The sequence below is a fragment of the Hakea prostrata genome, chromosome 10, assembly GCF_041222555.1.
Source record: "Hakea prostrata isolate BN-2017 chromosome 10, UWA_Hpros_2, whole genome shotgun sequence".
Classification (NCBI taxonomy): Eukaryota; Viridiplantae; Streptophyta; class Magnoliopsida; order Proteales; family Proteaceae; genus Hakea; species Hakea prostrata.
In genome coordinates, this window is record NC_142609.1 from 49,625,670 (window position 1) to 49,639,608 (window position 13,939).

The 13,939-nt window shown below is 35.1% G+C and overlaps 1 protein-coding gene across 1 annotated transcript; it reads left to right on the forward strand.

Annotated features, from left to right (window-relative positions):
- The first annotated feature begins 1,727 nt into the window (after positions 1-1,727).
- On the forward strand, positions 1,728-10,372 carry LOC149003745 (casein kinase 1-like protein HD16). The gene is made up of 16 exons (XM_089136635.1): positions 1,728-2,570; positions 2,821-2,949; positions 3,036-3,109; positions 3,230-3,299; positions 3,485-3,540; positions 4,543-4,614; positions 4,932-5,026; positions 5,146-5,212; positions 5,361-5,490; positions 5,575-5,793; positions 6,007-6,137; positions 6,594-6,768; positions 6,879-6,969; positions 8,085-8,242; positions 8,543-8,737; positions 9,222-10,372. The coding sequence occupies exons 1-16, from the start codon at positions 2,112-2,114 to the stop codon at positions 9,279-9,281; spliced, it is 2,181 nt and encodes a 726-aa protein (XP_088992761.1). The 5' UTR covers positions 1,728-2,111; the 3' UTR covers positions 9,282-10,372.
- Positions 10,373-13,939: the final 3,567 nt, after the last annotated feature.

Here is a 13,939-nt window from a genome sequence, read left to right on the forward strand (position 1 = left end):
CCTTATACTATTATCGAACAAACACCAATACCAAATAGTATAAGTATATTATTAATTAATATATTATATTTATTCCATACAAAAGAGTTTTTTTTATATTCAATAAATGTTGTATGGCTCATTTGCATTATTTTGTCCATATTATTTTCGTAACACTTATCAAATAAAAAAATTATGTCATAGTATAAAATTACTTGTGATAAATTATACATAAATATTTTACACTTACTTTATCTCTTGGGGTAGTCAGGAATTGATTTAGTTAAATGGGTTCACTACTTTTACCAAAAAAAAAAAGAAGGGTTCACTATGTGATAGGAATATGATGACATAAGTGAGCCATTTTCCGTAGCATGTGAACAGAACGAAGGGGTAAAACCGTAAAACAATATTAAATGTTGTTATTATGAATCACGGTGTGGACATTTTCCTAAAACGCTTGATCCTTATACCAGCGAATAATGGATTGACTAAAATATCCTCCCTAAAACCTGTATATAGCAAAACAAACCCCACTTAAACCAAACCAATTATTTGTTACTTAAGACGAGAAGGTATTTTTATGTAATTACCGTCTTGATCCAATTTTAAAAATCTATTCGAATTCAACTGAAGTTAAGGGTGTCAATTGCGTACCGAAACCGTTTAACCGTACTAAACTGTGTCTTCTAAAATCGCACTGTATCGCATCGTTCAAAATTCGATACGGTATGTACTGTACCGAAGCCGTACCAAATTAAGAGATACAAATGTAATTTTATAATTAAAACACTTTAGCTTTATCATATCCCAAATTGCCTATTTCAATTTTTTGTTTCGTCATTCATTCATCTTCTTAGGTTTACTTGCTTTGTCTATATTTATTAAATTTACTTGCTTTGTCTATATTTATTAAATTTACTTGCTTTGTCTTTGCTAGTATCTAATTATCGATTGTTTAATTTCATTAGGATCTTAATAAACTAATAACAAAAGTGGCATGTGTTTGTTTGTACTAAAATTGTACCACACTATATCTCGTGTTTAAACGGTTTTTTTACACTGATTTAATATCGAAATCGTACCGAACCGTTTTTGCAAATACCGAAACCGTACTATACTATGTAAATTTGATACGGTATGATTTTGGTTTTCGGTATTCAAAATTGATATCATACCAATTGACACCCTTAATTGGAGCATTTTGAACCCTTTAGGCCTAGAATCAAACAGACCAAAATACCACACAAACTTATTAACACGTGATAGAAGTGTTGATGAATTGGGTTAGATTAGGTCAAATTAAACTTAACCATATCCTAGAGACCAAAACCTTGCCGATTCTAATATGGAGTTAAGAACTCCATACCTAAATTCTACCTTACAGGCTCTTCTAAACCTGCTTTGTCTTATTTGCAAGGCTAGGTTATTCCTGATTTTAACCTATTGAAAACAAAACAAGCAGCATTAGTTAGTGGGCCAAGGGAAATTTGACTCTGGGCTATTTTATTATTATGAAGTGTTATTTTGGTCAATTAAGCTAATCATGTTATTAATTGGATATTTAGTTTAATTAAAAAAAGTTTTTAAACTCAATTTATATATAATTTTAATTTTATAAAGTCGGATCGGATAGGCTTGGGCTGGTTGGCGGAGGGTTAAAGTCGAGCCTTGCCCCAAACCGCTTTGGGCCCGCTCGGGCCAAACCCGTTAGATATGGGATGGGATGGGAAGAAAAGAAAGATTTTTACCGAAAAAACAAAAAAGAGAAAATGTCAAGTGTTTGTCGAAATTGCATTTACACCCATTTTCTCTGTCCTGCAGCCGCTACTCGCTATTGCTTTCCTTTCCTTTCCTTTCCGATTCATGCAAAAACCCTAGGGGAAGAAAAGCTTTGTTGTAGTCAAAGGCGGTGCTAATTATCTGCTAAAGTTCGATCGCCAAATTATTTTTGATTTTCCATATTTGGGTTTTTTTTCTTCTTCTTTTTCTTTCTTCTGTTAACAACTGGATTGATTTTTTGACGATGAGATTTCTAGGTTTTCGGGGAGAAACTATTCAGATAAAGTCTGGGAGCAGAAGATAATGTTCAGATTTGGAGAAGTAGGGTTTCTGGATTGTATGGGTGAAGAATGCCAGAGCTGCGTAGTGGAGTACGTCGTGCCCGTGCTCCGATCATAGATCAGGAGCGCAAGCCGAGAGGTCGAGTAGCTAAGATTGCCGAACCTGTGGCCGATAATTGTGTAAGAACTAGGGCAGCTGCGGCTAAGGAGGCTGCAAAAGGTAAAGCTGTTCGAATTGGGGTCAAGACTCGGGCTGGGAAGCCCAGAACGAGGTTGACCGCAAAAAATCAAGGCAAAGCTGCGCTGATTGAGATTTCGGAGGAGAAAAGTGATTCTGGTGGCGATCGTGATAAGGGGCTTCGAGAAGAAGGAAAAGGGCGAGGGAAAGATCGAATTGGCAATCTAGGGAACGAAGTTAGGGCCGAGAATAGTAAGAAAAAAGCGATGGCAGATGATAGCGGTGGTTTGAGTGCCAACAAGATTGGTGGGCAGGAAGAAGAAGGGAGCACAACCCCTTTTCCTGAAAGGGTAAGCTGTAACCCTTTCTCTCTCTCTAAATAGAAGATTTGGAGCGTCTTTTTTCATTAAATTTTTTACTCTTCTCATTTTCGTGATTGTTATTTCTCTAGATTGTTAGTTCTAGTTTCCTTTTGGTATTAATAATTGCGTTTCTTTCTGTACAGATTTATTTTAACGTGGACCCGATTATCCTATTGTTAATGGATTTTCATTATTTCAACTTCATCTTGATATATTGTTTGAACTTCGTATACCTCAGGTTCAAGTAGGAGGCTCCCCAGTTTATAAGGTTGAGAGGAAGCTGGGCAAAGGGGGGTTTGGTCAGGTGTTTGTGGGTCGTCGTGTTATGGGAGGGAATGAGCGGTCTGCAGGCTCTGGGCCCATGGAGGTAAATTTAACCTTTGGGAGCTTGGCTGTGTTTTTCGTGGGTGGTTATGTTGCTTGCTTTTAATTTGCTTATTATGTTTCTAACAGGTGGCGCTTAAATTTGAACATAGAAGCAGCAAAGGTTGTAACTATGGACCTCCATATGAGTGGCAAGTTTACAGGTCTGTTATGTTATAATAATTTTTGAGTTGTAATTTCTATTGTAGTCATCAGAATTAGTGTTGTTGATGATGATCTCAGTTTTCTTAGAAATTAGCATGTTCTTTTTGAAATTTGAACAGCTATATTGGCGGTTCTCACGGAGTGCCAAAGGTACACTTCAAAGGGAGGCAAGGGGATTATTATATAATGGTATGACTGATCTTCTCTGTAGAACTTTTGGTTGTTTAGCCAATCTTGTCACTCCCCCAATGACAAATTATTTTCATTTCTTTCTGTCTAATTTGATTATGAATCTTTGTCCTTCATGCTACTAAGGGGTTTGTTTTCTAGTTGTGAAGAAGACTTAATGAGTGGGTGCATTGTGTTATCTGCAGGTCATGGACATGTTAGGGCCAAGCTTATGGGATACATGGAATTCTTCAGGGCAGTCGTGAGTATTCTCCATAATATGATATTCTTCTCATAGCACTGTTGATTGAGTTGTAAAGTGTTCATCTGCGAGTTATCGTTTCCCGGAGCACATGTGTTAACCTAATGTCTGATTTTGCTTTGGTTAATTAATCTAGAAGAAACTTAGAATGGTAATGCAGAATTGATCTCAAGCCAACGAAACTAGCAAGAGGATCATTTGCAGTAAGATCACATGTATGGATGGATTAATATTAAGAACAGATTTCTTTAACACATTCTTTGAGCGCATACAAGAAGAAAAGATGGATATGAATTGGCATTTCACCTAGATTTCGACCAATATCTCACTATCTAAGATAATAATATCCCCTAGCAATGAAGCATCTCATTATGGTCAATTACATCTTGAAGTATTGGCATAAAATCAAAAGCTTCATTCAAATTTTGTTAGGTTTCTTTTAAGTGCTTATAGACAGCTCCTTCTGTAGAGAGGTTGTGCACATTCTGGGCTCCCAGTGGGACTTAGTGCCTTGTACATTTCCAACAGACATTGGGACTCTATTCAAGACAATAATGAATAGTTAAAGGTCTTTCCCAACTAAGTGTGAAACTAATCTATTGGTTGCATATCAGTAGATAATACAAAGGATGGTATTTGATTGCATATCAACTGATAATAAAATGACAGTATTTCTTTATTAGATCATCATGCATAAAACATAATTCCAATCTTGATTCTCCTTGAGGTTGCTTCATCCTGAAAATCTTGATGTTCATAATGTGTATGTTAATGACTACAGGCATGAGAATTTTCAAACATGATTCATGCTATTTTGGTTATTATGCTCCTTATAGATTTATATATATGTGGAGTCGCTGAAGATTTGGTGCATTGTTCTTCTATAGTCCATATTCTCTGTGATATGTTAGGAAATATATATTAATGTACCTGAAATTTGTTCTCTACTTTGCACTGGTCTTTTGACATCCGATACCCGCTATTTGGAAAAAAAATGTGCAGGATGTCATCTGAAATGGTAGCTTGTATTGCAGTTGAGTCTATATCGATCCTAGAAAACATGCATGGGAAGGGGTAAGTATTATTTTTTTTTATTGTTTCATTCATGGTCTTTTCTTAATCCTAGAAAGATGCATGTGAAATCAATATGGATTTTCTGACCAGTGAGCTAAATCCCAATATTGCTGCTGAGTGGTCAGTTCCTCTAGATATGATAGATCAGATTGGTCTTCTCTTTAACAGCATGGATTGGATGATCTGGAGAATTTGATGCCTATCTGCCCTATCTTTCACTTTCTATTGGCAGGACTGTTTATATGGCTTTGCAGAATGTGTTTGACTCTTTCTTTTTGATGTCTTATTTTTCACACGGTTCCTCTGTCTGACATTAGTTATGTCCATGGAGATGTAAAGCCAGAGAACTTTCTACTCGGTCAACCAGCTACTTCACAGGAAAAGAAGTTGTTTCTTGTGGATCTTGGATTAGGTGGGGAAGTTCACTGTTCACAAGCTCACTCACCCAGAATGACATAATGTCTTGTCAATTTTTGTCATTATTACTTTCTCTGTAACACTCGCTTTAATTTATTTTTGTTTAACTTACAGCAACAAGATGGAGAGATAGCACTAGTGGTCAGCATGTAGATTATGATCAACGGCCTGATGTGTTTAGGTTAAGTGTTTATTTTGTTACATCATGAGTTGTTATTATTATTATTGTTGTTGTTGTTGTTGTTGTTGTTCATTGTTATTGTTCATTGTTAATGTGAAGGGGGTTCAGCTTCTAACCCTTATTGTGTTTCCCCATTTAATTGCCACAGAGGAACTGTTCGTTATGCTAGTGCTCATGCCCATCTAGGAAGGACTGCGAGTAGAAGGGATGATCTAGAATCTCTTGCATATACACTGCTCTTTCTTCACCGAGGGAGGTTGCCATGGCAAGGTTATCAGGTACTGTGTCTAGTTCTACTTTGCCTACTATAGACAATTTTGTTTATGAGTTTAGTGTTTGATGTATGGCTGTTATTTTTTCAGGGCGATAATAAATCATTCCTTGTTTGCAAGAAAAAGATGGCCACATCACCTGAAATGTTGTGTTGTTTCTGCCCTCCGCCTTTTAGGCAATTTCTTGAGGTTGTGGTGAACATGAAATTTGATGAAGAGCCAGAGTATTCCAAGTTAATTTCTTTATTTGATGGGTTGATTGGGCCAAATCCTGCAATAAGGCCAATTAATACTGATGGTGCTCAGAAGGTAATAGATGGATGCATCTGAAAATGTCTAAATTTTGGATTAACATTTTTTTTAATCAATATTTTATTTATTTAATACTTGCAAGATTATCTATCAGGTAGGTCTGAAATGGGGTAGGCTAAATAGATGGATGCATCTGAAAATGTCTAAATTGTGGATTAACATTTTTTATCGATATTTTATTTATTTAATACTTGCTAGATTATTTATCAGGTAGGTCAGAAAAGGGGTAGGTTAACCTTCGATGAAGACGATGATGCACTACCAAAGAAAAAGGTCCGTATAGGAGTTCCTGCCACTCAATGGATTTCAGTCTACAATGCCAGGCTGCCAATGAAACAGAGGTATGCTTAATTTGTGTAATTTTCAGGGATGTATTGTGTTGTATTTTTTTTGGGGTAATTTTTGTTGTTATTATTTTAGTGTATTGTATATATGTTTTTTTGAGACGTCAGTGGATGGTAGGCTTCAGTTGAATGAAATTGGAGAAAACTACCAATGGGGAGATTTTAAATTGTGGCAGGTTTAAGAGCTCGCCAATTTCTGTTAGTTGTCATGATATTGGAAAAACCAGGGATGGAAGTGGAAACTAGTTTCATGTATTAGTATGTTACAGGGGCTGATCTTCTTCTGTGTGTCTACCTGGATATGCTTGTTTGTTTTTATGTTAAATGGTAATTAGTTAAGTATCAAGTGTCGACAACACCTTAGTCCTTTATGATATTATGGTGAGTGACCTCACTATTGTGATTACATTTTAATTGAGTTTTGCTTGTTGACATGATGCTTTATTTATTTAGATACCACTATAATGTGGCCGATGCACGACTGACACAACATGTAGAAAAAGGAAATGAAGATGGTTTGCTTATAAGTTGTGTGGCTTCTTCTTCCAATCTCTGGGCACTCGTCATGGATGCTGGAACTGGTTTCTCATCCCAAGTTTATGAAATGTCGCCATCCTTCTTACACAAGGTATGAATTGTTTTTATGGAAGAGTATATATATCCTTTTTGATGAACTGAAATAATTTTGAAGAGTTGAGTGCTCAACTGTTTATCCCAATATTTCTGAATCAATCACAGGAATGGATTATGGAGCAGTGGGAGAAGAATTACTACATCAGTTCAATTGCTGGTGCCAATAATGGAAGTTCTCTGGTCGTCATGTCCAAAGGTGCCTCCACATTTAGCTTCTTATTTTTCTTTCGCTCCTTAAAAACAAAAAACATAAGTGAAATTTTACTCATGGTTATGTTGATCACCAAAGATACTTTATATTTTTCCTGTCATTACTAAACACGGTCTGGGTGGATTCTATTTGCATGTTCACTGCTAATGTTAGTAGATATGATACTAGGTTAACCAATGATTGCAAGTTGGTTGCTATTCTTTATATGCGGATCCATATAGAAATAAAAAAGCATCAAGTGGCAGTTGTAACTCTTCAAAAATAAGAAGATTCATGACACATGTTATCCTCTTCCAATTCTCAGTAAAGGAGTGAAATGTGCATATTTTTTCAGCTTTCTCCCGTCTCTATTGCTCATCAAAATAAAATCATCAGTAGGATTAATTTGCTCCTGTTCATTTGATGGGATTTGCCTTCATTGGCTGTTACAGTTAGTTGGTCCTTGTGTTTGGCTTCTCTTAAGCTGACTAAACATCAATAGAATTGCTCAAAGTATCATAAGCCTTTTCTGATTATATGATTTTCTCCATTCACCCTCTTTCCCCACTTTTCAGTTGTCCATTTAACGTGCAGCTGTCTCTGGGTACAGGCACGTATCTGTTGTGTGATGGTCCTTTTTCCTAAATTTAATTGTCTTTGGTTTACACATCTTTGGTTTACATACTGCAAGACAATAGACCATGTGCACAAGATATTTCTTTCTATAAAAAAAGGCTACCTTCAGAGCTGCAAGCGGTATACCTGGATTAGCGTGGTTATTTATGCGATCGCTCTGTGCAAAAAAAGGGTGAATGGTCTGCTATTTTTGAACAAGCAAAACCTGAATCTCCACTTCCAGTAATAAAACTGTCAACATTCTGTTCTCCATTCTTATAATAGCAAAAGGCTTTCTTGTGCAAATTGGTTAGAACTGGTGAAAGCCAATCTTCTTGCCTCAAGACATTTGGAAGGTATAAGCAGTGCCACTTACTAGGAACTTAGGGATGAGAAAGAGGGTGACCTTCGCTTTTACTTGCATGAATATCCTGTTGTGTACTTCAATATTTCATTGTCCATCTTCAGTAACAGGTGCCAAAATTTTTGGGATTCAATTTCTGTAGGGACCCAGTACAGTCAGCAGTCCTACAAAGTCAGTGATTCTTTCCCATTCAAATGGATAAACAAGAAGTGGAGAGAAGGGTTCCATGTGACCTCAATGGCAACAGCGGGATGCCGATGGGGTGTTGTTATGTCTCGAAATGCTGGCTTCATTGATCAGGTTGAGTTCAGCTTTTATATGATTGTTGTTGCTCTGTTATATACCTCCCATCCCCTCTTTATCATTTTTTGAGAATAATGTTCTTTGAGTGTCTTGATGGAAATCTCCATTAAATGCCTTCAACTGTTTCTGACATTCTTTCAGTCTATAAATTCTGTAAGTATTTGGAATTATAACTTTTTGTAGCATATAATCTGTCAATATATAGTGCGTATAGAAGTTTTCTGCACAGGCTCAAGACCTTTTTTCCCCAATAGTTGGCATGTTATTGTCAAGATGTCTGACATCAGGTTTTTGTAGGTTGTTGAGCTTGACTTTCTCTACCCAAGTGAAGGTATTCACAGACGTTGGGATGGTGGTTATCGAATAACAGCTACAGCTGCTACTTGGGATCAAGCTGCCCTTATCTTAAGTGTGCCAAAGCGCAAACCTAAACCTGGTGATGAAACTCAGGAGACTTTGCGAACATCTCAGTTTCCAAGTACTCATGTTAAGGTGATGACCTTATTTTATGGTTTAAAAAGTATATAATGAAAACTATCTATTACTCATGAAATTCAATTGTGAACAAAGAAACCAAAAAGAAGAAGGATAAAGCTGGAATTCCCAAATTGAAACAGTATTATAACTACACAATTGCATTATGAACCCTGAAAGACGATGTTCCTTGTTTGTGGAGAAATGTACCCCCGTTCAGCCATGCAGCTTGGCAGGCCTTTGATGGATCATAAACCAGGTTCAGTAAAAGAGGAGGAACTTTGGAGGTTGCCATACACGGGCACACATGCACACACACAAAATATATATGCATATAGGAAGCTGTTACAAAGTAGTGAGCTTATGGTATCTTTAGGTTACATCTCAAATTTGACCTTTGCTTAGTTGGGACGACTTGTATATCTCTTTATGGATATTGCTGTTGGATACTTATATTGTAATATTTTACTGACCTTAAGATTGTTTGGCTATATGTATACAGGACAAATGGGCAAAGAATCTCTATCTGGCTTCTATTTGCTATGGTCGCACGGTATCTTGATTATACGAACTTTTAACAGATTTGGCTATCAATGTTCATCGAGCGTTTGTTGTCATGAAGATTGATAAAATGACAGGGACGTACTTCACACAAGAATGGGTTGTTACAAAGTCACAAGGACCCCAAAATTTGGCTCTCGCTACCAATACTGAATTGTACAGCCGTTGGTTTAAGCTGAAAGTAGTTCCAGGAGTCTTTTTCTGTCGCTCCTCAGTCGACTATGCTCTCCTATATATGGTAATTTTTATGACATCAAATATTTAAATTCTGTTAATAGGACCCAGGAATTTGTAACCAAGAAATCTTGTAAATTTAAGTTTTGAGTTTCCTTCCCCGTAAAGCAAGTAAACGTGGAGATTAACATTCTTTATGATTGCTAGAGTTTTTTTTCGCAGTTTTATCACTGAACATAACAAAGTGGTTCTCTCTTGGACTCTAGGGTTTGTAATTTGCTGCGGGTCAAAAGATATTGTTGGCTTTGATTGTTGGGTTCTGGCTGCCAATGTTGATGTTTCCTACACAATTTTGCTGTACTTGAGCCACAGCTTAGTGGCATAGGAACTAAACTTACTTTTTATAGAGTTTTTCTCGCCCCCACAAATAGATGCCATTCAGAATGTTAGTGGGCTTATATATGCCTTGAGTCACCCTTGAGAGTTCCATAAAAAATGTACTTTTAACCTGGTCACAAGGAGTTATCAGAGTTAGGAAGTAACCTTTACTTTACTTCATTGCAACTAAGTACCAATTCTGATGTGCTATCGAAAGTTACTTCCGTTTTAAGGATTACTGCAAAATTTCATCATATTTAAAATTTAAATGCAAATTAAGGGTATGATAATAAATACATATTATTTTTATGAAAATTTTATTGTTTCTCCTCCTTTTTTCTCACCCCAAAACTAATCATGCGTTTACCAAAAAACAACTAACCATATGTTATCATTTTTTATTTTGATTGATATACTAAACTTATTTTTTACTTTATAATTTATTTGAAAAAAAAAGTTCCCGAACCATTTATTATTTTTTTAAGCAAGAATCTTGTATTCATTTCTTATAAAATAAGGCAAAAGAAAAATGATATGGACGCCAAAAAGGCCCTAAAAAGGACTTGAAATTTATTTATCGACATTATTATACTAACGTTATTAGTTTGCAAATTCAATATACGAGGATTAAAGTTTTCCTAGAGTTTTTCTGCTTGCATATGGTAAACTGGAAATTATTAACTGAAAAATAATTCTCTTTCTAAGTATGTTCTTTCACTATTGGTATGCTAACTATAGTTTAGTTCCTGTTTTAATAAATAGAAACTAATAAGCATATATTTAAAACAAGGTGGCCATGAGAGATAGTAAACTAAGCACAAAGTTGGCTTAACTTAGTTAACTTCATATGTCACACATTGAGGGAATAGTGTCATTTTGTAGAGACATACGAAGGGGCATACATCGGCAACCAAGTGCGTTCCTCCAATATTCCGTCACTGCTTTCTTTTATTCAATTAATCTTGTTCAGGTTTTACAAAAAAATTTATCTTGTTTAGGTACATGTGGTATAGAATCACACCTCCACATAGCAATATATTTTTCAAAGCTAGCTAGAGTGACATGCATAATTTACACTTTTTAAGTATAAAGAGAGAGAAAAAAAACTTACTTGTAAGGATTGAAGACACAAATATGAAAATTATCTAGTTTAATCAAAAGTGTCCATTGACATAAAGCCTACATATGTCATTGTGCATGTCGATAGTATTAACTAAGCACTACTACTACACTCAAATATTCTTAATTTTTCTTAAAAAATATCTTAATTTTCAAAACTGCATCTTGTGCCTTGCTGTGTAAATTTGTGTTTGTATTGACATCCACATACATAATTATGTTTGATTAATTTCATTTAGCTTGTGATCACTTAATTCATCTTTTAATATTTCAGATATTTCTTTTGAGTTACAATGTTTCTTGTTCATTAATTCTCTTTCTAAGTTGTGTAAAGCTGTATGCCATCTATAGCTTATGTGTAATTTACTTTGACCTTAAAAAGGAAGGGACCTTATGTTATCAAAATGGAATTGGAATCGTTGAAAAAATTTGTAAAATAAAATTTCTATAGATATTATCTTTAAAAATGAATTAATTATTTATATTTTATATAAATTTAAAATAAAATAAAATAAAATAAAATAATATAAAATAACGTATGTGGTTCAAAAATAAAATGGGAAAATACATATACGAGAGAAATTGAGAGAAATATCATGGCATACTGCCCTGGTGAGAAATAGATCCGTTGGTGAGAAGTAGCTCTAGTATATGGTTTCTTAATTGGGCATCATTTATATCACATGGAGATAATTAGATCGATTTCTTCGCATTCATTGCTTCTTTGCTGGATTATATATTGGTTTGCACATGATCTGTAGATCGATTTTGAATTTTAAAATAATCGACCGTTGGATTGAATTTATGGACATGTAAGACCATTTGAGTATAAGGAACAGACTACACACAGACCATTTGAATATTTGAGTATGAGGAAAATTGTGAGAGGGCATGTATATATTTGGAAAAGAAGCATCCATATCACACCTTAAATTCAGATATTAAAATATTCTTACCTAGTAAAGCTTTAGGTTCGTAAAATCCACTTATTTTTTTGGTTAAATTTTTTTTTCATGCTATAAAAAGCACTCATTGGTAGTGAAAGTCACCAAACTCCTTGTTCTCTTTCAGCCTTTGATCAGGTTCTGTTGAGTTCTCTCTTCTCAAACTCTTCCGATTTCTTTCATTGATTTTCGTATTTGACCACCATAATGTCTGATCCAATGGCTCCATCAACCAGCAACGAAGCTCAATGTACTGGAAATGTAGAACCATTTCAGACCCGATCAGAAAATTTCATGCAGGAATGTGATGAATTTATAGCTGAAGGTTGCAGTGATTTCGAACGTTATTCTCTGCATTCGTCGGAGGACGAAGCGGATATGGTTCAGATCAGCCCACCAATCCTTTCTCTTGAGGAAAGGAAGGCTTTAGCTCTAGCTACACCTCCAAACTTGGAGGCTTTACGTGTTTATGCAAATGGAAAAGAAGAAGACAACCCAAATGGCTTAGACTTGACTCTGAGGGATTGGGGTTTTACGTGGTGAAGAACATGGAATTGAAGAACATAAACCAGACGGCAAAGACTTTGATCTAATGGTGGAGCCAAACTTGGGAGTTTCCAAGAATGAAGAATATGACAATGAAGATATTCCGGAGGGTATAGACTTGACACTCAAGCTCTAGCAACTTAGGAAAGACTTTCAACTTGATCTATCTTCCTTTCTTTCTCCAACTTGATCTTTCTAGCTTCCTTTCTTTCTCCAAGTTCAATAATTGTACGTGGGTTCATATGTGCTTTCCTGTGATTTCTCATGCAGAATAAAGATTGGCAAGGGAATTCTGTGTTAAGTTTCATATTGATATTTTCTGTAAAGTAGATATAAACCCTTAGGGTTTATAAACTATGATATTTACAATCCCTGCAAATTTTTTCTAGTACAAGCATCTTCCTAAGTATATTTTTAAATCTTTTTATAAGTTAAAAAAAAGTTTGATTTTATTTTTTGTTTTGTTTTGTGAATTTGAGGTTCATTTGGGCAGCTTATAGATGGGATTTTGCCCTTAGTCTCCAGGGGATTCAAAAAATTTTGAAAAATTATCTGAAAAATCAGACATTGTAACCCAATGGAGGACAAAACGGTTTTTCTCTCTTCCATTTTTTTTAAATTAAATTGAAATGGGTTTGAGGTTAAAGGAGGGCATTAATGATATTTAGAAAATATAATAAATGCTGAGTTACCATTTCCCCTCAATAAGGGTAGACTGATATATGATTTGCAATATAAAGGATGTAAATGTTATTGAAAAGTTTTTAGATGCTACCCAAAAATAAAAAGATTTTTTTTAGAGAATAGTCTTTGTGCGTTGAAATTTTATTTATATGTTTTTACCCCTAAACTCCTTGGCAAGATTAGTATTAGTACGTTTGTGTCAAGAGGTAGACACAACTTTCTAATATTTTTTTTTTAAATGATAAATAAAATTTTATTTTTTGCACATATACTTATAGCATTTGGATAATATTATTACACAGTCAATCAATTATAATCAACACTTCATATTGGTATCGTCCATGTCTGCAAGTTAAAACTATAATATTAATTTATAAAACGTTTCTTATTAAGTTGAAAAATATAGGTCAATGCACTAAACTCAACCTCTTATGCGATAAACGCGGTTGTAGATGTTCTTGCAAGGAGGGCCCTGTCGATCCTGTGTACGACGGGTTTGGCCTATTTCCATTCTTTGGCTTCAGGAGTTATATGCTCTCTAGCTGCCTGCCTGCCTAGGCTGGTTCGCGGGTTGTTCTTTCTTTCTTTCATTTAATGAAAATTTCTTATCAAAAAATAAAAAAAAACTCAACCTCTTATCTCTGGGGTAAAGGTTTTTTTTTTTGTTTTTTAAGATAAAGTGGTATAGAAAAGCACACCAATAACGTGTTATTGAATGATTGATAAACACAAGAGAACAACAAAGTTATTTTAAGTACAGATGTGACCTTTACCCCAAAAAAAAAAGAAGTAAGAGGTGACCGATAGAAAGGGA